Here is a 24,963-nt window from a genome sequence, read left to right as displayed (position 1 = left end):
AATACAATATTTGCTTTATATAAAGTGTTCTGGGAAGAATGGACTTTTGGGCACTGTTCCTTCAAACACTAAAGGTGGCCATACACGGGCCGATTGTAGCTGCCGATATGGGTCCCTTGGACTGATTCAGCAGCTTATTGGCCCGCGTAGGGGCAGAAATGACGGCCGTACCCAATCGATATCTGGCCTGAAATTGGCCAGATATCGATCGGCAGGTTAAAAGATCCAGTTCGATCCGGGGGCCACATTGGCTTGTTGATACAGTCCCCGAACCGACTGTGCCATTGCTGCCGTTAGAATTCGATCGTTTGGCCTACATTTGCACGATATCGCCCACCCGTAGGTAGCCAAGCGATCGGCTCTTAATGTGTATGGGCACCTTTAGGCCACACAGGCCAAACTCTAAGCTTATGGCACAGGCTGGTAAAGACACAGGCACCACTTTGGCATTCGTTAAAGCTCCAGAACTTGCCTATACCCATCCTCTGCTAAATTTCAAAGAGCACATAAAAACACATATACCAGTGTCGGACTGGGACCCCAGGGGCCACCAGAAAACCTTAGACCCTAGGCCCACTCTCCAAACTATTTTTCCTCCTTTCCCCACCCAACCTCTTTATTCTCCCAGTCTCTCCCAGTCCCTTTTATTTCCATGCTAGCATCTATTCTTCCATCTATTTCTCCTCTTTGTTCCCATTCAGAAATAGGGAATGGCCATGAAACCAGCCAAATGGTCAGGAGCAGGAGGGCCCACTGACACCTGGTATCCTGGTGGGCCAGTCCGACATTGCATATGTGTATATTTTGGCCATAAAGCCTGCATGATATAAAAGGAAAAGGAATAATATTGGGTAGAAATGTGAATGGACAAGGCTGTACTTGGTTATGGATGCCCTGGATTAGGCTCTCCTTTCCATAATTTTCTTTCTACAGTGTTGGGCACAGTGTGGTTGTTTTTTTTTTTTCTGGAACAGACTGTGAATTCTCGTTAAAGCTTTTTCTAGCCTGAACTTCTAGTTAGGGCGCGTTTTATGGCCTCTCTCTTTTGATAATTAAAGGGTCGGGTATCCTGCCCTCAATGTTTTAGTCAGGGATAAAAGCAGAGTCAGGATCTGGTATCTGTCCTGCTGAGTAACCGCAGAAGCCGCGTCCGCTCTATTTTGCTTCCTTTTGCCACCGTTTAATTTCATTCCATCATTTAACTCTCTTCTGAAGCAGCTGCCTTTCCCTGCCTGCTCCTTCTGTCCTTGGCATATTGTATGTTCTACCAATTATGCCCTAATATCTTAGTACGTGGGTATCTTGTCTATTGCGAATGCCCATTGGCTATTGACTACACGGGCCGATTGTAGCTGCTGATATGGGTCCCTTAAGGTGCCCATACACTATAAGATCCGCTCGCTTGGTGATGTCGCCAAGCGAGCGGATCTTCACCCGATATCCCCACCTATGGGTGGGCGATATCGGGTAGCAAGTAACTTAAAAAAGTTAGTGGGGCCAAACGATCGGATTACATTTGTGGTTATGGGGCAGTCAGTTCGGGGACCGCATTAACGAGCCGATGCGGTCCCCGATCCGACTGGATTTTCTAACCTGGCCGATCGAGATCTGGCCAATTTCAGGCCGCTCTGTTCTGCCCATACACGTGCCGATTAGTTGCTGAATCGGTCCAAGGGACCAATATCGGCAGCTATAGTCGGCCTGTGTATGGGGACCTTTAGACAATTTGGCAGCTTATCAGGCCGTGTAGGGGCAGCAACAACGGGCCTGCCCGACCGACATCTGGCATTAAATCGGGCAGGTTAAAAGATTTAGTCGGATCGGGGACCGTATTGACTCGTTGATGCGGTCCCCAAACCGACTGCGCCCATTACCGTCATTATAATTCGATCTTTTGGCCCCAGGGCCAAACGACCGAATTAGCCTAAATTCACCCGACATCTCCCACCCGTAGGTGGGGATATCGTGAGAAGCTCCGCTTGCTTGGCAACCTCGCCAAGCGAGCAGATCTTAAAGTGTATGGCCACCTTAAGTGGCCTGTGGGCCCACAACCGTGCCCTTCCTGATCAGTATCTAATCAAGATTTGCTTGGGCATTGATCAGTCAGGCTGAAGGTCATGGATGGAGAAGCTACACCATTTGGCCCACCACTAAGGTACCAAATGGGAGAAAATCTGCTTGTCGATAATTTACAATATAAAAACAGGTTCCATCCACCAGTGCCGCACCTCATTACTCTGACATTTTTCTTGTTTCAGACAAATCAAAGATCAGAATAAGAAAGTGGCCACACTGAAACACAAGGAACAGGTCGAGAAGAAGAAGAATGCGCAGCTCTTGGACGAAGCCAGGCGAAGAGAAGACAACCTGACTGACAGCTCACAGCAGCTCCAGGTAGGATCTCCTGAATGGAAGGCACTGGGGGCTGCAGCGTAATGAAACCAGGGGCCTTTGTAAGCAACACTGTAAATATTTACTGGAATCAAACTTTATTTGTATCACTAACCTCTAACTATGTATGCCTGTAACTATAGGAATGGGGAGGCAAGCCTGACTGTAACAGAAGGAAGTTGTGGCAAAAAATGTTCAACTTCCGTGTTTGTGATGAATTCCTGCTGAAAAAGGCAGAATCTTGGCTGAATCCTGGATTCGGTGCATCCCTAATTCTAACTAAGACTTCATTAATCTTTATTGGAGACAAAACAATCCTATTGGATTTAGTAATCCAAATTATGGAAAGATCCCTTATTAGGAAACCCCCAGGTCCCGAGCATTCTGTACAACACTCCCCATACCTCTGCCGTTCTTTTCCCTCCTTCGGACAAAGGTCAGCCATTGTCTATTTTTTCCTTGGCAGGCTCTCCCACACTTCCTCAGCAATTGTCCATTTCTTTTACTTAGTTACATAGTTACATAGGGTTGAAAAAAGACCAGAGTCCATGTAGTTCAACCCTTCCAAGTGAAATTCTTGAATTTCCTCCTACATGACCCATGCATCAGTAGTTATATCACTAGAATTGGGTCTATTAAAAGCCTTGATTAGCTGTGGAGACCGATGAAAAATAAGTGTTCAGAATTCTGCCTTTTCCCTGTTCTCATCAACCAAGGGACCCCCCTGCGATAATAAAGGAGGCCATACACGGGCCGATTTCAGCTGCCGATATCTGTTCTTTAGACCGATTCGGCAGCTTATCGGCCCGTGTATGGGCACCACCGATGGGCCTCCCCGACCAACATCTGGCCTGAAATTGGGCAGATCTCGATCAGGCAGGTTTGATTTTTTTCGGATCGAGGACCATATCGGCTTGTTAACACCGCCCCCCCAACCAATGGCGTTTATGCCCGCTGTAGGTGGCCATATCGTGAGAAGATATGCTTGCTTGCTGTCAAACGAGCGGATCTTGCAGTGTATGTGCACCTTAAGAGTTCCACCCCTTCTTACCCCTAGCTGCAATATCCATTTCCATCTCTATTTTAGCTGCCCGATAGCTTTTTTGCTGCTTTATTTCCTTCCTGATGAAAGTCCCAGCTAACTTGAATGCTTTAAAAGCACGTTTTTTCTAACCAACATTGACACTAACACTTTTATGCTTACATGTTCTGATCACTAATTCCCAATTGCTCACCCACACAAATGTTAGAGATGAGTTCAGTATTATTAGATATCACCAGGTCCAAAAGAGAATCATTCCTAGTAGGTTCTTGAACTCTTTCTCCTATTTCTTTTTCCTACCCAAGTCTCCTCCATCAGCCGTTGCGTCTCCTTTTTCTCATTACAGCCCATGGCAGCTCCATTTTGTCCCACGTTGTTGTCTTCATCACTCAAATAAGTGCCCCTTTTTACCTCCAGTCTTCCACTTCTACTTTTCCTTCCTAAAGGTGGCCATACACGGGCCGATTCTAGCTGCCGATATGGGTCCCTTAGTCCGATTCGGCATTACTGATGGGCCTGCCCGACTGATACCTGGCCTGAAATCGGGCCTATATCGATCAGGCAGGTTAAAAAATCTAGTCGGATCTGGGACCGCATCGGCTCGTTGATGCGGTCCCCGAACCGACTTTGCCTATACCCGTCGTTATATTCCGATTGTTTGGCCCCAGGGCCAATCGCCTACCTGTAGGTGGGGGATTTCGGGAGAAGATCTGCTCGCCAAGCCACCTTAAGCCATATTCCTTTTTTTTACCCTTCCTTGGATAAAGTTCAGCCTATGGCTTCTCCTTTTCCAGGCTGTACCTCCTCCATTTTCTCCTACATCTTCTCCTTCCACCCTCAAACAGGTGCTGCTTACTTCCAATCGTATCTCCCTCTTTCGCTGCCTCTGCCACGTACCATTCTTTCCTTTCTTTGGCAAACTAAGCCACAGTCGTCTTATCCCTTCTTTCTACATAGGCTTCCATAGAAGCAGGGTCAGACTGGCCAGACAAAGTAATGGGTTTCAGCCCATCTTTCCCATTTTTCCCAGGATATCACCCAGTGTTAAATTACGCACTGTCTCCATCTGATTTCAGGTTCTGGTTGGCCCTAGAAATCCCAGTTTAACCCTTCCTTTGTAGCCATTTATAGAACCTAGATATTCGCACAGGTAGCCAATGTTAACTGCTATTTATATACAATAGCAATATTTATATTCCTGGTGGATGATCCAGCACTCACTGGAACATTACCAGTCAGCAAAATTTTTACTTTTCTTTGGTCAATTAATTTGAAATTTGTTTATGTATCTATATCAACGGTGTATATGTGTGTGTGTTTATACACGCACACTGCATTTGGTGTGCAGCCACATGTTATATTTATGTTCCGGGTGCTTTATCCAAAAGCTTCGGTTTCTGAGGTCAGTTAGAAGAAAACCCAGTTTTAGCTCCTTTGGTCTGAGTGGTTTTGGCTGGAGCGAATGGCAAAATATTATACGACCTCGGAAAACAAAATCAGCATCTTCCCGTAATGTTCGTCGGCACACACCCCATTGCTTTTGAATTCCGTGACGGATGAGATGAACATGGTGTAGGGCAAGAGAGTTGGGCTGACGTGTCTTCAAAACCGGCATGAGAAAAATTACTTTTGTGGTATGTTTGTTAAAGGGACACTCCATATATAAATAAAAATTGTGCCTTGTTTGTTTATTTGTGCCTTCTGGAAACCATTATAGTCACTGTTCTTACATAGGGATTTTGCTCCTACTCTCTTGCTTTATGGCTGAGATTCTAGCTATCTGTATAACAGAGCATTCTGTCACAGTGGCACAGATCCTATCTGATCCCCCCCATTGTAAGCAGCAGTCCTGCCCTGCTTTATGGCTGAGATTCTAGCTATCTGTATAACAGAGCATTCTGTCACAGTGGCACAGATCCTATTTGATCCCCCCCATTGTAAGCAGCAGTCCTGCCCTGCTTTATGGCTGAGATTCTAGCTATCTGTATAACAGAGCATTCTGTCACAGTGGCACAGATCCTATCTGATCCCCCCCCATTGTAAGCAGCAGTCCTGTCCTGCTTTATGGCTGAGATTCTAGCTATCTGTATAACAGAGCATTCTGTCACAGTGGCACAGATCCTATCTGATCCCCCCATTGTAAGCAGCAGTCCTGCCCTGCTTTATGGCTGAGATTCTAGCTATCTGTATAACAGAGCATTCTGTCACAGTGGCACAGATCCTATCTGATCCCCCCCATTGTAAGCAGCAGTCCTGCCCTGCTTTATGGCTGAGATTCTAGCTATCTGTATAACAGAGCATTCTGTCACAGTGGCACAGATCCTATCTGATCCCCCCCATTGTAAGCAGCAGTCCTGCCCTGCTTTATGGCTGAGATTCTAGCTATCTGTATAACAGAGCATTCTGTCACAGTGGCACAGATCCTATCTGATCCCCCCCCATTGTAAGCAGCAGTCCTGCCCTGCTTTATGGCTGAGATTCTAGCTATCTGTATAACAGAGCATTCTGTCACAGTGGCACAGATCCTATCTGATCCCCCCCCCATTGTAAGCAGCAGTCCTGCCCTGCTTTATGGCTGAGATTCTAGCTATCTGTATAACAGAGCATTCTGTCACAGTGGCACAGATCCTATCTGATCCCCCCATTGTAAGCAGCAGTCCTGCCCTGCTTTATGGCTGAGATTCTAGCTATCTGTATAACAGAGCATTCTGTCACAGTGGCACAGATCCTATCTGATCCCCCCATTGTAAGCAGCAGTCCTGCCCTGCTTTATGGCTGAGATTCTAGCTATCTGTATAACAGAGCATTCTGTCACAGTGGCACAGATCCTATCTGATCCCCCCATTGTAAGCAGCAGTCCTGCCCTGCTTTATGGCTGAGATTCTAGCTATCTGTATAACAGAGCATTAAGACCACAGTTGTCCAGGATTCCATTTGTTTACATCCATGCAGGATTCTAAAACCTACTGTACCCTGAAAAAAGGGGGTAATTGTACAACGTTCTTAAGCTAGGCATGTGTGCATATTATAGTAATTGTATTTTTATGTTCTAAACCATTTCTCTTGTTTATTTATGTTTCTCACTCCCATGGACACTTTGATGTGCCCATGTTGGAGCCACTTGAAAAGTTTCTAACACGTATTATGTACCATACAGTGTCTGTGGGAGTGAAGAACATAAAAACATCTCTGTAAAGTATCTACAAGTTTTCTCCTTGAAGTACTTTCAGCCTCGGCCTTTGTCTGTATCACAACCTGAGCCTTTGTTTTTATCGGGCCAATGTTCTCCGTCCCCTGATTTGAAGGTGCAACCAGCTCTGGTTCCTTTGTGTTCACTGGTTTCCTTGTGTCTGGCCTGACGATCATTGAGGAGCCCTGATTACAGGACAACAAATAATGAAGCTGTGAGGTCCTTTGAAGGAGCTTTGTTCCATGTTGTCTAGAAGAAGGAGTTCCAGCTCTTCAGAGGCTCATATTCAAGAAGATCCCAGAAGCTCTTTTGTGTCTGGTTAATAAAAGCGACAGAGGGGCCATTCAGAAAGACGAAGGCTACGAGACACGGATTAGGGCCCCTAAAAATGTCTCCAAATAGTCTTGGGGTGGGCGGGACTTTTTCCAAAGAGGCTACGATTTAGGTGCTTGGCCTCTTCATCTTAGGCTGTTGTGTTTTGCATATTTGGATTCGGGTCCCTGAGGTTTAGTGGTTTGGAGTGATGCCACAAAGTACACATGGATCAGCCGTGCTGGCCGCCATCTTGTCCACAGATCTTGGCTCCCTGCCATGGTGTCCGGCACAGACCTTGTGGTTTGGATACTTTCCAGCTCACCCAACCTGTATACTTTGGAAAACAAGGTGTTACTGGATCTCTCTTGTTGGAGCCGGGACCTTACTGAGCTGCCCAGGAAGTCACCATGCTCACCTGGATGAAGTCTTGTCTGTGCCAGGCTGAACCGTGATGCCCGCTGCCAAGGAATGTCGCCCTCTTTTCATTAGATCATTTAAGGCTTTTTGGATTCTTAGGGAAGAACTTGGTATTTTATGGAAGGTAATTTTGAAGAGTGGGCAATAGAGGCAACAATTACAAGCTGGTGTTTGGGAGCTACCTTATTGTTTCCCTTAGGCATTATTATGGTACAGGTATGGGATCCCTTATCCGGAAACCCGTTATCCAGAAAGTTCCAAATTACGGAAAGGCCGTCTCCCATAGACTCCATTATAAGCAAATAATTCTAATTTTTAAAAATGATTTCCTTTTCCCTGTAATAATAAAACAGTACCTGTACTTGATCCCAACTAAGATATAATTACCCCTTATTGGGGGCAGAACAACCCTATTGGGTTTATTTCATGGTTAAATGATTCCCTTTTCTCTGTAATAATAAAACAGTACCTGTACTTGATCCCAACTAAGATATAATTACCCCTTATTGGGGGCAGAACAGCCCTATTGGGTTTATTTCATGGTTAAATGATTCCCTTTTCTCTGTAATAATAAAACAGTACCTGTACTTGATCCCAACTAAGATATAATTACCCCTTATTGGGGGCAGAACAGCCCTATTGGGTTTATTTCATGGTTAAATGATTCCCTTTTCTCTGTAATAATAAAACAGTACCTGTACTTGATCCCAACTAAGATATAATTACCCCTTATTGGGGGCAGAACAGCCCTATTGGGTTTATTTAATGGTTAAATGATTCCCTTTTCTCTGTAATAATAAAACAGTACCTGTACTTGATCCCAACTAAGATATAATTACCCCTTATTGGGGCAGAACAGCCCTATTGGGTTTATTTCATGGTTAAATGATTCCCTTTTCTCTGTAATAATAAAACAGTACCTGTACTTGATCCCAACTAAGATATAATAAATCCTTATTGGGGGCAAAACAAGCCTATTGGGTTTATAAAATATTTAAATGCTATTTAGCAGACTTAAGTTATGGAGATTCAAATTACGAAAATACCCCTTTTCTGGAAAACAGCAGGTCCTGAGCATTCTGGATAACCGGTTCCATACCTGTATATGATTTTGCTGTGGTTCCCAGACTGTTGGCCTTGCCCTACTTTGGGGCCTCATGCCCCCAAGAGTGAAATTTGAAGGCAAACGCATACAAACTGTCTTCTCTGTGCCTGGAACTATAGCAGGTTAACTGCTGTGGCCATGTTTTTATACATCTAATATGTGTATATGTTACAAGCAAAGGGGGCCCTACCCAATGCTGCACCAGCAAAATGGGCTTGCGTCCAAAAAGTATAAAAGCCCCTGACCTGATCCTTCTCTGTATATGCAGTATGTGTTACAGTTGCCATGTAGCTTCCCAGTGTAGTGTGTTTGATTTATTGTTTGCCCAGAGCATGTCGTTGCTAAATGTCTAGATGGGGGCAAGTCTAATGCTGAGGGTCCCAGGGCAAACGCTCTAGCTAGACAGGATTAGACAACGCTGACCACCATGGGATTGTGCTCCTCGAGCTGTTAAGCACGGGATCTCCGCTTGTAAGATTAGGAACAGGGTTCTTGCACTGGATCATGTCAGGGAGATTAATGGGCGCGTTGACAGACTCTTCTCCTAGGAGAGATCTGGGCAGGAATAAGAGCCCCCTCTGCCTCTTTGAAATAATAGGAGCCGTTGAGCGGGAAGTGAGCGTTCGGAGGGGAGGCCGAGGGAATTTAGAAATGTAGCCCTGCCAGTAGGCTCTTCAAGGTATCTGTGAAAGAATGTAGAGTGAAACCACCCCTAGGCCCAACTGTATAACAAGTTACAACCCCCCCCCCCAGAAAGAAAGAGTTAAAAAGCTGCACTCGTATTGACAAGAGATCATTATCTCAGTTTAAGGGATTTTAATCTGCTACCTCTCAGGTTTCTGCATATTAGGCAAATACTCCGACTGGGTGGGCAGGATTCTAAATTCCAATATGGACGCATGTATCCCCCTCCGATCGCTCCCCGCCTCGCCCGTGTCTTCAACACGAGCAAGAATATTTAAATCCCACGCCATTAGCCGTATCTCTTCCCCCCCCCCCGCCCGGCGTGGCACACTTTTATTCTTACAAGGTGGTTCCAATTGCGGAGAGAGACTTCCTGAAGACCCCGGCTAATTTCATCTCTATCATCTCTAGGTGAACTTCAAACAGAACTGCTTCCTGAGCAGGAGAGCCACACAGCCGCTAGAAACGGCCTTTAAAGTCCTAACACAAGCCATTTCCGTGTAATAATAACCCGAATACATTTGAATGTGAAACCCAATCCCGGCTCTTCTCCTACAAGGCATTTCCAGCCTCTCAGAGAGACATCTGGCTTTAATTTCTCACTTTGCTTCCAGAGGGAGTCTGGGGGTCCGTGTAGTAGAGGCTCGAGAAGCCGAGTTATTCCAATAAAGCACAAAGTGAAGGGGCCTGGTCTGGAATCTCTGCAGCTATAGATACTTGAAGATCTATTTTAGAGATGCTCCGGACCTTTGTGCCAGCCCGGCCAACCCGATTCAGTCTCTTGTGTCAATGAAGAATGATTCATTAAGTAAGATATGACCAAAAAATAGAACTTGATCAAAGTAGTCCTCTGCCCATTTTGGCCACCCACGTGCAAGGCCTAGTCATACTCCGTGCACCAATGTGTTCCTCGGCCCATGAGATTTTCAAACCTTTCCGATAGATATTTGGCAGATTTTTGACATCTATCATTGTCATTCCCAGAGCTACACGGTAGTGATGTGTAGTAGTCGGGTCACAAAGCGGAGTTGCTGGTTAAGGTTTGGGTTGGTCTGTAGGTGCAGCTTTTTTTTGGCAAATCCCAAGCTGATAAGCTCAATGGTATATGCCCAGCTTAGAGGTGGCCATACAGTGAGGAATAAAAGTTGCTGACTTGGCCACTCTAGACTAAAGGTGCCCATACACGTGAAGATTCGCTCGCTTGGCGAGGTCACCAAACGAGCGGATCTTCACCCGATAACCCCACCTACGATTGGGCAATATCGGGGAACATGTAGGCTAATTCGATTGTTTGGCCCTGGCCCAGATTAAATCTTTTAACGTGCCCGATCGATATCTGGCCGATTTCAGGGCAGGCCAGTCGTTAGTGCCCCTACACGGGCCTATAAGCTGCCGAATCGGTCCAAGGGGCCGGTATCAGCAGCTACAATCGGCCCGTTTATGGGAACCTTTACTCACCAACTTATTGGCCTTTGCATGGGACCTTCTTGATGACCTGCCCAACTGATATCTGGCAGATTGGAAAGTTCCATTGGTTGAGGACCCCATTGCTATGTGAATGTGGTTCTCTCCCAACAAGTCTTTGTAGACCAAGAAGTATGATCCATTCATTGGCTCAGGGCCCGACAACTGGATCATTTCAATTTGGGCCACAGCTTAGGTGTCCAAGTCAGACACCTGACTTGTATGGCCAGCTTTAGAGTAATGGCAGAAATAGCAAATCAGAGGGGCCAAAATTTTTTTCCAATTACCCACATTCATTCATTAGGCAATAACCTTGACCCATCAGGTGATTGTTATAGCAATGAAAGGAAATCTTTTAGGGCATTTTTTTTGGGGGGGGGGGGGGGGGGGGCATATCCCCTATCCCCTATCCCCTATCCCCTATCCCCTATCCCCTATCCCCTATCCCCTATCCCCTATCCCCTATCCCCTATCCCCTATCCCCTATCCCCTATCCCCTATCCCCTATCCCCTATCCCCTGTGTATAATGTATCCTATCTATTATGTATATATATTTATATAGAAATACTCATTATAATAGCAATTCATGGTTCAAACCAGAGAGTTTAAGGTCTCCTCTCTGCAAGATTTGATATTTCATTAGCAAAGAGCAAAAAACATTCCATAAATTCCCTCCTGTCAACAAGTGTCCGTTATCGTGAGATTGTCCCTGTGGGTAAGTGAAACCCAAGGTCCTGGTGGGTAAATACAACACTATCGATTGTAGCCCTACCCTAAGAAATCCCTTGGTGCAGCCCACACTATTTCTTTGTTACAACCTGAACGGATTCTCTTGGTACCCGGGTGGTACTATACCCCTACTTCATTATGTTTATATACTGTACAAGGAGCTTCTCCTGCTCATACACTGATTCTCCTTGGTTGACAACCACATTGCCACAGTGAAGATGTCCTCCATAGGTCCACTACATCAGTGATCCCCAACCAGTGGTTTGCGAGCAACTTGTTGCTCCCCAACCCTTCGGATGTTGCTCCCAGTTGCCTATTCTTGAATTCCTGCCTTGGAGGCACGTTTTGGCTGCCAGTCCACATAGGGGCTATCAAATAGCCAATTATTGCTCTTATTTGCACCCCCAGGAACTTTTTCCATGCTTGTGTTGCTCCTCAGCTCCATTTGAATGTGACTCACAGGTATAAAAGGTTGGGGATCCCTGCACTACATGATCTGGTTGTGGCCCCTAAGGTCCCCATACACGGGCCGATAGCTTATCAGCCCATGTAGGGGCAGAAACGAGGGGCCTGCCCAACCGATATCTGGCCTAAAATTGCCCAGATATCGATTGGGCAGGTTAGAAATTCAGTCGGATCGGGGACCGCATCGGCTCATTGATGCAGTCCCCGAACCGACTGCCCCATTGCCGCCAATATAATTCGATCGTTTTTTTACCTACACGCTCCCCAATATCGCCCACCCGTAGGTGGGGATATCGGGTGAAGATCCGCTCATTTGACGAATCTCAACGTGTATGAGGACCTCTAGGCCAGTGATCAGATTATGCCAATTTGGCCCAGCCCATTGAAGGCTGAATCAGACAGAGAGCTGCCCATTTTTGCAACCTCTCTAAATGAGTAGATCTCTGGTATGAATGACCAGCTTAACTGTAATTGCAACTAAAAAGCAATATTTCCAGAGTTGCATATAGTTGCATGGCCTCCGCTACATTGGTTCAAGTGTCAGAATCAGCAGTGCATGAAATAGAAAGGGACAGGTAGATTCTGTTTCAGCATATGACACAAGAACCTGTGGTTCAATCGCTGAGCAAGAACTACAGTTCCCAGAATCCCCTGCCAGACAGAGGCTGTAGCTGCCAAGTCTCAAATGCTGTTCCAGCTGTGTTAGCGTTTGGAACAGGGGAAGACAGCACTGACTAAGCTGTGTATATAACAAGAGAAAGGCTGGAAATGGCTTCATCGCATCTACTAGATTCTGATTGACCGCAAAAAGATGAGTTTAATTACAACTGTTATCGGAGATTATCCTTAATGGGCATTAGAGCTTGTATGTTCTCTGTTTCTTGGGGGTGTTTGCCTCTGTTTATTGTGTTCTCAGGATGTGGCCGGCAAGATAAATACACAGAAGCCATTTGTATATGCATTACTAACAGCTGCAGACTAACCAGCCCCTCCTATGGAATCCAACTCTAGGAGGATCTCAGGGAGCTTCTCATTAATCTCTTCTACTAATTCCTCTGCTGCCTCTGCACCTGCTCTGTGCTCTAACGTTTCCACCTTCTGCCTCTTCTCACACTTCCGCTGGGACCACCGGAAAGAAGTAATAGACTTTTGGGACCCTAAGAACACCGTTCTACAATATCTCTGGGTTATAATTCTGCCCCGTGTGTCATTTGATTCAGACTTTGAGGTTCTGGAGATGCCCTTACTAAGGTTTTGTGGCTACTTCTACACAGAGATATCGGGGGGACTTTGTTAGGAACTGGGGAACCATTCAGACTTTAATGTTCAAGAGATGCCCTTGTTAAGGTTTTGTGGAAACTTCTACAGGGGGACATTGATAGGAACCAGCAGACGCATAAAAAATCCTTCTATGTTGGGTCCTTGAAGTATCCATAGGGATAGTGTTAGTATGGCACTTCACACCATGGTGACAGGAGATGACAGCTGTTGACACCAAATGGCACAATTAATACTGGCTAAATCCATTGGCATGCACTTGGCCGCTCTTCTTCTTCTGGATAACATCATCTTCTTTCCTGCTGCTAACCTTCTCCTGCTGCCATCTTCTCTGTCTTCCTTCTGATGCTAATGAAGACCCCACTGCTCAGCTTCTGGCCCTCACCGAATGTCACCTCTCCTGCCTGACAAGGGTCTCGTTTCCTTTTCCACAAACAGGACGTGATGCGGCAGAAAGATGACCGCATCGAGGAGCTGGAGGAGGCCCTGCGGGAAAGCGTCCAAATCACGGCCGAGCGAGAAATGGTGCTGGCACAGGAAGAATCGGCAAGGAACAATTACCAAAAACAGGTTTGCCGTTTTCTGCCTTGCAGTCTGCCTGAACCATATAGTTGAGTTGTTGCAAGGCACTGTGGCTCTTTCTACAGATGCGAAGATAAGCTCTATGGTATATGCCCAGCAGTGAGGAATAAAAGTTGCTGACTTGGCCACTTCAGACCTACTCAGCAACTTTGCATGGGGCCTTCATGATGACCTGCCCAACTGATATCTGGCAGGTTGGAAAATCCCATTGGGTGAGGACCCCATTGCTATGTTAATGTGGTTCTCCACCAACAAGTCTTTGTAGCCATTCATTGGCTCATGGCCCGACAACTGGATCATTTCAATTTGGGCCACAGCTTAGGTATCCAAGTCGGACAGCAACCTTTGCCAAAAATTTTTTTCCAATTGCCCACATTCATTCGTTATAGCAATGAAAGGAAATCTTTTATGCATAAGAGATAGGAAACATTATACACAGGGCATAGGGGATACCCCCCCCAAAAAAATCCCTAAAAGATTTCCTTTCATTGCTATAACGAATGAATGTGGGCAATGGGAAAAATTTTGTTTGGCAAGTTTGCTGTCTGGCTTGGACACCTAAGCTGTGGCCCAAGGTGAAATGATCCAATTGTTGGGCCCTGAGCCAATGAATGGGTCGTAGTTCTTGGTCTACAAAGACTTGTTGGGAGAGAACCACATTAACATAGCAATGGGGTCCTCACCCAATGGGATTTTCCAACCTGCCAGATATCAATTGGGCAGGTCATCATGAAGGGCCCATGCAAAAGCCAATAAGTTGCTGAGTAGGTCTCAAGTCAAATGTTGAAGAGTGAAGACCTTCATGATGATCTGCCCAGCTGATATCTGGCAGGTTGAAAAATCCCATTGGGAGAGGACCCCATTGCTATGTTAATGTGGTTCTCCACCAACAAGTCTTTGTAGACCAAGAAGTATGATCCATTCATTGGCTCAGGGCCCAACAATTGGATCATTTCAATTTCGGCCACAGCTTAAGGTCCCCATACACGGGCCGATCCGCTCACTTGGAAATGTCGCCAAGCGAGCGGATCTTCTTCCAAGATCCCCACCTACGGGTGGGCAATATTGAGACAATCCAGAATAACGATGGGCATAGGAAAAGTCGTTGATGCGGTTCCCGATCCAACTAGATTTTCTAACCTGCTCGATCGAGATCTGGCCGATTTCAGGCCAGATGTGGGTCGGGCAGGCCTGTCGTTAGTGCCCCTACACGGGCCGATAAGCTGCCGAATCGGTCTAAGGGATCCATATCAGCAGCTAGAATCGGCCCGTGTATGGGGGACCAAGTCGGACAGCAACCTCGCCAAACAAGCAGTTCTTTAGTTGGCTGCTTCTCCGGATGGCGGGTGATGTAGTTCCCCTTTAACTGCTGATAGACAGCGCCGGTGGCACAATCAGGATGTTCCGACTAGAGAGAGATTAATGGTTATGTCATGGTTTTTATAGCGATGTCATACGATTCGGTGTGATTAGATAAGTGCTTTTTATGGTTCCTAACAGACAATAAGTATGTGTTGAGGTATAGCAATTACAGGAGACATTACGCAACAGAATAAAGCTGGAAACCGCAGCATATTTCTACATCAGGCAGGCAGTCTGTTTACTTTTCCTTGAAAACGCTTCGCAGTTCATTTGTTTTTGTTCTTCCTGTGATTTGATATATTCATCTGTTATGTGCATTTTTCATTAATTGGGTAATCTAATAATTTGAAGAGAGAACTAAAGCCTAAAGTCTAGAAATGCTGTATATTATATAGTGGACTTACTATACCAGCCCTGAGATCCAGCAGCCCTGTAACGGTAACGATCCCGGCCTTCACCGTTGCTCCCTATCTTGGATCTTGTTAGGTCATGTTTTGTCAGTGGCTCTGCACGTGCTCAGTGGGCTCTGGGCAGCTACTGGGGGGCATTTTCGGAGGCACGTGTTCCCTACTAAAAGGTTGGGCTGGTACAGAAGCCCAATACATCATCCCACACATAATTCATTTTGGTTGGATATAATGAACGGGTTGTGCAAGTCATATGGCCCATCTGTATATCATACCCTTCCAGGGGGACCCCCTACAATTGTCCAAGTAATTGTTTCTAGTAGGGAGAAGTTTGTAGAATGGTTGCAAAGAGGAGAAATATGAAGCATGGCAGCCAGATATGTTGCACTATACCTCTATATGCAGAATAGACATAAACAACAATCTGAAGGGTGTTACCAAGAGAGGGCAGGATTTGGGCTGATTCATGAGTGGGGGGGCTCATTGGCGTGGCCTAAAACAAACCAGTTGGGGATGCTCACATACATGTTCCTATTTTGTACTAATGAATGTACAGTTCAACATGTTGCTCAATCTTGTCAGGCTTATTTGCAAAATCTAGGAGGCCCATTACTCCATTTTGCCATATATAGCAGTGGCTTCTACTTTATTGGACCAAATAATCAAAACTAGACGTAATGCCAACAATATAAGAGTAATGTTCTATCAAATACAGGTAGGGGATCCGTTATCCGGGGGGGCTGTTTGTGCCTCTGGGTACTGGGAATGCCAGGGGGGCTGTAAGGTGCCACAGACAGTCACTATTTATTGGGCTGGGGGGGCTGTTTGTGCCTCTGGGTACTGGGAATGCCAGGGGGGCTGTAAGGTGCCACAGTCAGTCACTATTTATTGGGCTGGGGGGCTGTTTGTGCCTCTGGGTACTGGGAATGCCAGGGGGACTGTAAGGTGCCACAGACAGTCACTATTTATTGGGCTGGGGGGGCTGTTTGTGCCTCTGGGTACTGGGAATGCCAGGGGGGCTGTAAGGTGCCACAGACAGTCACTTTTTATTGGGCTGGGGGGGCTGTTTGTGCCTCTGGGTACTGGGAATGCCAGGGGGGCTGTAAGGTGCCACAGACAGTCACTATTTATTGGGCTGGGGGGGCTGTTTGTGCCTCTGGGTACTGGGAATGCCAGGGGGGGCTGTAAGGTGCCACAGACGCTATTTATTGGGCTGGGGGGGCTGAACTCTATACTGGCTGAAGGGTTACTGATAATGCATAGAAGTAGGGTTAATCTCCTGTACCATATACCAGCAGGGGGTAACAGCGCTCAGAGGATATCTCCTGTATTATATACCAGCTGGGCACTTATACTGCTCAGAAAATATCTCCATTACTCCCCTATCAGCTCCCCAGTGTAGATTCTTCTGTTCTATGATTATTCCCATGTATCCTTATCAGATTTCCAGAAATGACCCTAAAAAAAAATGACCCTGCACTTGCTGATTTTGGCTTTGAATTCCCATTGGCCCTGCGCTGTAGCTCAGCTCACCTATCAATTGGTTTCTTATTGTCAGTGATAAGAAAGGGATTTTTCCTGTGACAGTGGCTTCCAGCTGCCATAGACACTGTGACAGGGACAGTTTAATAGCTGGCATCATAAATCATGAACTGCCCTTTAAAATACAAAAGGGGGAGGCCAGGACGCGCCTGTGGCCTGGGTGGGGCCTCACATCAATGGTCCTTCAAGTTCAATTCCCTTCTTCTCCCTGGTGCCTCTGCTTCCATCAATGGGGCTTCTTCTACCATTCTTCTATCTATGGCATCATCTTTGAGTCCTAATTCCAATTTGATGGATGGGCTCCCAGGCGGGAATCGAACTCCAGACTCAGTGATGTTAGGCACCTGCCCTACCACTTCGCTATCCTGCCTCCTCCCACTTGTAACATGTCTCTTCGTAATCTTGTCTTCTGCATATTGGCGGTTGGTGTATCCTAACCGACTGCCTGAAACACTCAGGGTTAGAGCCTGCTGCTTGCCCCAAGCCCTATATAACTAGGGGGGCTGTTATAGTAGGGGGGAATGAATCCTCCATTTAGCAACATTCTCTGGGGGGGGAGTCACAGAGGGGAGAGAGGCCTTTTTTGCAGTAAAAGTGGTGGGAAAACACTTTCTCACAGAAATCCGCCTAAATTCCAACTCAACCGCCATTTTCCCATTTTTGGGGAAAGAAAGACTGTCTTTTAAAGGGCATTTTTCCCGCCATTTTCAAAATGGAGTGAAGCTCAGTGTAACTGTCAGATCAATGGTAAGCTCTGCTGTTTTGCTTGGTTTCACCCAGTCTCCTTTTCTCACCTCTGGGAATGCCAGGGGGGCTGTAAGGTGCCACAGACAGTCACTATTTATTGGGCTGGGGGGGGCTGTTTGTGCCTCTGGGTACTGGGAAAGCCAGGGGGGCTGTAAGGTGCCACAGACAGTCACTATTTATTGGGCTGGGGGTGGGGGCTGTTAGTGCCTCTGGGTACTGGGAATGCCAGGGGGGCTGTAAGGTGCCACAGACAGTCACTATTTATTGGGCTGGGGGGGGCTGGTTGTGCCTCTGGGTACTGGGAATGCCAGGGGGGCTGTAAGGTGCCACAGACAGTCACTATTTATTGGGCTGGGGGGTGGGGGCTGTTAGTGCCTCTGGGTACTGGGAATGCCAGGGGGGCTGTAAGGTGCCACAGACAGTCACTATTTATTGGGCTGGGGGGGGCTGGTTGTGCCTCTGGGTACTGGGAATGCCAGGGGGGCTGTAAGGTGCCACAGACAGTCACTATTTATTGGGCTGGGGGGGGGCTGTTTGTGCCTCTGGGTACTGGGAATGCCAGGGGGGCTGTAAGGTGCCACAGACAGTCACTATTTATTGGGCTGGGGGGGCTGCTTGTGTCTCTGGGTACTGGGAATGCCAGGGGGGCTGTAAGGTGCCACAGACAGTCACTATTTATTGGGCTGGGGGGGGGCTGTTTGTGCCTCTGGGTACTGGGAATGCCAGGGGGACTGTAAGGTGCCACAGACAGTCACTATTTATTGGGCTGGGGGGGCTGTTTGTGCCTCTGGGTACTGGGAATGCCAGGGGGGCTGTAAGGTGCTACAGACAGTCACTATTTATTGGGCTGGGGGGGGCTGTTTGTGCCTCTGGTACTGGGAATGCCAGGGGGACTGTAAGGTGCCACAGACAGTCACTATTTATTGGGCTGGGGGGGCTGTTTGTGTCTCTGGGTACTGGGAATGCCAGGGGGGCTGTAAGGTGCCACAGACAGTCACTATTTATTGGGCTGGGGGGGCTGTTTGTGCCTCTGGGTACTGGGAATGCCAGGGGGGGCTGTAAGGTGCCATAGACAGTCACTGTTTATTGGGCTGGGGGGCTGTTTGTGCCTCTGGGTACTGGGAATGCCAGGGGGGCTGTAAGGTGCCACAGACAGTCACTATTTATTGGGCTGGGGGGCTGTTTGTGCCTCGGGGTACTGGGAATGCCAGGGGGGGCTGTAAGGTGCCACAGACAGTCACTATTTATTGGGCTGGGGGGGTGCTGTTTGTGCCTCTGGGTACTGGGAATGCCAGGGGGGCTGTAAGGTGCTACAGACAGTCACTATTTATTGGGCTGGGGGGGGCTGTTTGTGCCTCTGGGTACTGGGAATGCCAGGGGGACTGTAAGGTGCCACAGACAGTCACTATTTATTGGGCTGGGGGGGCTGTTTGTGCCTCTGGGTACTGGGAATGCCAGGGGGGCTGTAAGGTGCCACAGACAGTCACTATTTATTGGGCTGGGGGGGGCTGTTTGTGCCTCTGGGTACTGGGAATGCCAGGGGGGCTGTAAGGTGCCACAGACAGTCACTATTTATTGGGCTGGGGGGGGGGGGCTGGAATGCCAGGGCCTATTTTAAATCCCAGCCTGGGCCTGATGGGCAGCTATACTCAAATGCATCCCACTGACTGTAGAAGGATGCTGACATTTGGGGGTCACTGCTGGATGATGGCTGATAGACAATGTGATGTTGCTTGTAGGGTAGGGACTCCTATAAAGCTCTCCTTGGAATATCCCAATGGAGAACAGACAGTAGTTTGATACCCTTGTAACTCTTCTGGTTCCAGAGGTCACTCCCCCCCCGTGGCCCTTGACCTGCCTCTCTCCAGGCTTCTCAGTTTCTATTTTGCCAGTATAATTACTTGCTTCCTCCTCTCTCTCCTTCTCTCTCACTGCCGGGGCCCGAGCTGCCTTGTGAAACCCTACATGAGGCCAAATGTCCTGCCTTTAAGTGGTTCAAGGTATGAAGACTCGTTGACCTTACATGTGTCACCACCTCTCCTTCCATGATTTCCCAGACCCTCTAGCTGTGAGTCCGTAGCCTTTGTCACGTTCCCCCAACCCAGTCGGCTGCATCAGTACCGGACCTCGTTAGATTTTGTTTTCTTCCCTTCGTTTTTCCAAGATGTTGAATTGTTCTGGAACCTGTTTAGACGCCGAGTTTCTGGGGAGGGGAGTTTATCTTGTCATGGTCTCGTTGCAGCTGCTCCGTATTCTTGCTAATGGATCAGTATATGTATTTATTTATGTTGGGCGGCGAGGGGGTTCCTAATTAGACCTCACACATCTTCCATAAAGTAGAGTTGCTTTAAAGGAGAAGGAAAGGCTAATAAAGAGTTAATCCCAAGCTGCAGGCATACCTTCAGTTCTCTCAATAGTGCCCTGAAGTCTCCCCATATTTCTCCTGTTCAGATGATCAGAAGCCTCATAGGAAAAAAAAAAAAACCCACTGAGCTCTGTAAAGAAAATTCCCATAATGCCTCGCTCCTGCACCGAGACCAAGACCCATGTACGTGAGCAGTTTTTAAGACTATGAGGAAGCTTCCTGATGATTGGCTCTGATCCACATTCCTAAGGTGCCGGAGTGAGTTCTGAGCATTCTTGAGGGAGGGGGGAGCAGGAGAGAGGAGAGAGCTGCGTGTCTCTGGCACCGAGACAACAAATCTTTTGACAGAGGTACTGTAAGTGCTTATGGCTGTACTTACATAGACCTTTCTGATAAAGCTTACTGAGTTTTTTGGGTTTGTAGATGATAGAGGAACCAACTATCTGAAATATGCTAGCTTAGGGCGAATAGAGTGTTCCCAAAATGGCACCTAAAGACATTTCCTTTAGTTCTTTGATAGACCCCAAAACGATTCTCTTATGTCAACCCCATTTAGTAAATGGCCCAGTATTAATCAGGGGACTATATTGCCCAGTCAAAATCCACTTAGGTCAAAAAGATACTGCTAGCCAACAAAAATGTGTTAAAGTCCAAAATCATTGGCTGCCTGGAATTCCCAGGCTCCCTCATCACTTGGCCATTACAATTTAAGCACCCTAAAGGTCCCCATACACGGGACGATTGTAGCTGCTGTTATCGGTCCCTTGGACCAATTCGGCAGCTTATTGACCCGTGTAGGGGCAGAAACGACGGCCATACCCGACTGATATCTGGCCAGAAATTGGCCAGATATCGATTGGGCAGGTTAAAAGATTCAGTTGGATCAAGGGCTTGTTGATGCGGTACCCGAACCGACTGCCCCATTGGGGCCAAACGATCGAATTAGCCTACATGTTCCCCGATATTGCCCACCCATAGGTGGGGATATCGGGTGAGGATCCACTCGCTTGGCGAACTCGCCAGGTGAGCGAATCTTTACGTGTATGGGCACCTTAACATTATAGATTGGTTAGGGATCTTGCCTTATGTGTCCACTTAGGAAGCCAAGATAAAACTTAAAGCTCAAAATGGAAAGTTCTCTCCAGATCTAGCTTATTCCCTCTCACCATTTGCTATAGATCAGGGATCCCCAACTTTTTATACTTCTGAACCACACTCATATGTAAAAAGTGCTGGTGAGCCACACAAGCATGAAAAAAAGCTTCTTGAGCATGTAATTGGCTGTTTGCTAGCTCCATGTGGACTTCTAGAATGCAGGGGGGCTCTACTTATAGAAAAAGTGCTTTTCTATGATTCCAAAACTTGTCTCCAAGCCAAAAATTCACATATGGGTCACTGGGAACAACATCAAACAGGGTGGTGAGCAAATGGTTTGGAATATTGCTATAGATCAGGGATCCCCAAACTTTTTTACTTGTGAGCCACAGTCAAATGTAAAAAGACTTGGGGAGCAACACAAGCACCATAAAAGTTCATGGAGGAGCCAAATAAGGGCTGTGATTGGCTATTAGGCAGCCTCTATGCACCCTATCAGCTTACAGGGGGGCTTTATTTGGTAGGAAATCTTGTTTTTATTCAACCAAAACTTGCCCCCAAGTCAGGAATTCAAAAATAACTCCCTGGTTTGGGGGCACTGAGAGCAACATCCAAGGGGTTGGGGAGCAACATGTTGCCCCGGAGCCACTGGTTGGGGATTGCTGGTATAGATGGTCAGCCCACCTTCAGGGGCGGGAAATTACCTGCCCTGGATAAAGGGTATATGAGTAGATAAGCAAACTGTAGCAGTTAATAGAGCTTGAAAGCAGGTTGGCTTGCCAAAGGTTCACTCCCTAGAACAGACTTGTGCCAGCTCATTTTATTGCAGACCTGAAGATATCCCTTGCCTAATTAGGCAACGGCTGAACCGGAGCGAGCGAATATGTGATTGATGATAAAAACAGGGGACCTGTCACGTGATCTTGGTTTAATGGAGCATGGAGCAGTTTGAAGACAAAAAGCCACTGTTCCGTGCTTATCTAGGTTATCTGTCTAGACCTGGGCTCAGAATGAAAGTATGACACAATCTCAACTAGGGTTCTCTGTCTACTTGAACTGGGTTCTGCTGTTGGGTTGTTGCAACTATGCAGTCTGGGGTAACTTCTATTTGAAGAGATGCATATAACAACTGTTTAATGGAGGAACATGCAGCTTCGGAGAGAGCAATTAATGAGGATACACCTCATGATGACTCTTGAGTGGAACAGTTGTGAGACACTGTAGGAACCTTAGAATGCGGCAATGCCGTAAGTCAGTGCCCAATAAGGAAATGTCTAGCTGTTAGTGGCTGGGGACCCTGAGCATCACTATGAGTAAACTTCATAACCCCCTTGTGGCAATAAATCTTTTAAAGGCTAATAAGAAGTTTGCAGTTGTCTGGTCTGAAACAAGTTCTAGGTGAACGGCTCTAGTGAATGCACATTAAACAATGTAAGCCTTTCTTGTAGATGTTTTGTCCTTCACAAATAAAGGACCTGCAAAATCAACCCCCGATACTTCAAAGAGAGGGGTTTACAAAACTTCGTCTTCAGGGAGTGGCAATCGTTAAGTGATAACTTGCCCTTTATCATTTATATGAAGTAATACTCAACCATAAAGTGGTTTGCCAAGTATGGCCCATCAGGTCGCCAAGTATGGCCCATCAGGTCGCCAAGTATGGCCCATCAGGTCGCCAAGTATGGCCCATCAGGTCGCCAAGTATGGCCCATCAGGTCGCCAAGTATGGCCCATCAGGTCGCCAAGTATGGCCCATCAGGTCGCCAAGTATGGCCCATCAGGTCGCCAAGTATGGCCCATCAGGTCGCCAAGTATGGCCCACCAGGTCGCCAAGTATGGTCCACCAGGTCGCCAAGTATGGTCCATTAGGTCGCCAAAGTAGTTCTGTCACATATCTTCCTGCGGTGTACTCGACTGTGGATGAGAACCACTTTAGAATTTTCTCATCTGATTCTGAGTTTACAACCTTCTCTGCAGTCACCGCTAAGGATTCCAATTCTCTAAAAGGCACGCAGTTGACTGGAGACAAGTGCTTCATCTGCACCACATTTGTGGTTACACTGGTTATCTGAACTGGCCCTTGCAGAAGTCCACCCAAGGGTGGTTTTAAGTGCAACAAGAGCTTAGCCCAGTCTCTCTATTCTCCCAGATGCTACACTCCAAAAGTAATCTCCTCCAATCAAGACTGCTATTTGGCTAGCCAAGTCGGCTAACCTTAGTCCCTTGGCCTTCATCTCAAACTATAGGTGATCCCTTGGGACTTTCATAACTGCACTGCTGATTGTTGGGATTTCCAGAGCCTCTAATTCTATCCATTTGTCACAGCTCTGAAGCTTAGTAAGGCTAAACTTGACTCTCTTCTGATTGGCTTTTGGAAATTGAGTCTCTCTTGCCCTACAACAGGAAGTTTCTTTGACTTCCTCCATCTAGTAAATTGTGTACAATTTTTCTGGTTGTAGGCCCCTCTGTCCATGCTTGGGCAGCCTGCAGTAGCACAGTCTTATTGTTTGTCACAGTCATAGTTCCTTGTACTTGATCCCAACTAAGATATAATTACCCCTTATTGGGGCAGAACAGCCCTATTGGGTTTATTTAATGGTTAAATGATTCCCTTTTCTCTGTAATAATAAAACAGTACCTGTACTTGATCCCAACTAAGATATAATTACCCCTTATTGGGGCAGAACAGCCCTATTGGGTTTATTTAATGGTTAAATGATTCCCTTTTCTCTGTAATAATAAAACAGTACCTGTACTTGATCCCAACTAAGATATAATTACCCCTTATTGGGGGCAGAACAGCCCTATTGGGTTTATTTCATGGTTAAATGATTCCCTTTTCTCTGTAATAATAAAACAGTACCTGTACTTGATCCCAACTAAGATATAATTACCCCTTATTGGAGGCAAAACAAGGCTATTGGGTTTATTAAATATTTAAATGATTTATTAGTAGTTATGGAGATCCAAATTACAGAAAGATCCCTTATCCGGAAAACCCCAGGTCCCGAGCATTCTGGATAACAGGTCCCATACCTGTACTTCCACAGTGGCTGATTGGTCGCGGGCTGGCCATCCTTGTCCTCACAGCACCCCTTTTTATCTCCGATTTCATTGGCGCCGTTTATTTCCGTTTTTGGCAACGAGGATCCGTTTGAAGCGGAGGTTTCGCTGGGCTTCACGCATATTTGATTTGTCTTATAAAAGCATTGGGTATTTGCAGATTAATGAGACATGGGAGATTAAAATGTAAGTTTATCCCTATTCTTATTCATTTTTAAAACGGTATTCTCTTTAGCTGGATGATGATTTGTACATTATCTTCTTGGCAAATTGCAATTAAAGGGGAAATACACCTCTGTCTATAAGTAGGTTTTGTCTTCTTTCACATGGTGGAACTTGGGATGGGCAAATAAGGTAAGGTCTCCTTGTTTGGTGCAAACAATCAGATCTTCTAAAGTTATGACCAACTTATTCTGCTTGCCCAAAAGTATGAGGGAACCTCCCTGTCCTACATCTCATTCCCAAACCAAGAGATTCCACTACATGTTGGGACATTGTTGCTGGGATTTGCTTCTATTCAGCCACGAGCATTGGAGACGTTGGGCAGTAATGTTGCCGATCAGGACCGGCTGAGGGTTCCAATTCATCCCTATTGGGTTTATTTAATGGTTAAATGATTCCCTGTTCTCTGTAATAATAAAACAGTACCTGTACTTGATCCCAACTAAGATATAATTACCCCTTATTGGGGGCAGAACAGCCCTATTGGGTTTATTTCATGG

General features: G+C 46.6%; 1 protein-coding gene across 16 annotated transcripts in view; it reads left to right on the top strand.

The window, feature by feature from the left end:
• Positions 1-24,963, top strand: part of erc1 (ELKS/RAB6-interacting/CAST family member 1) — a 169,699-nt gene that overhangs the window by 90,745 nt on the left and 53,991 nt on the right. For 12 of the 16 annotated variants that reach the window (XR_004221847.1, XM_031897621.1, XM_031897618.1 and 9 more), the window contains 2 exon segments: positions 2,259-2,394; positions 13,520-13,651. Coding sequence is in view for 15 of the 16 variants with exons in the window: in XM_031897621.1 (XP_031753481.1) it covers positions 2,259-2,394; positions 13,520-13,651 (268 nt within the window). In the remaining variant the exon portion in view is untranslated. 16 annotated transcript variants of the gene reach the window in all.

The sequence above is a fragment of the Xenopus tropicalis genome, chromosome 3 (assembly GCF_000004195.4).
Source record: "Xenopus tropicalis strain Nigerian chromosome 3, UCB_Xtro_10.0, whole genome shotgun sequence".
NCBI classification, from domain to species: domain Eukaryota; kingdom Metazoa; phylum Chordata; class Amphibia; order Anura; family Pipidae; genus Xenopus; species Xenopus tropicalis.
Note: the sequence above shows the minus strand (reverse complement) of the source record. Positions and strands in the feature narration are given on the sequence as shown.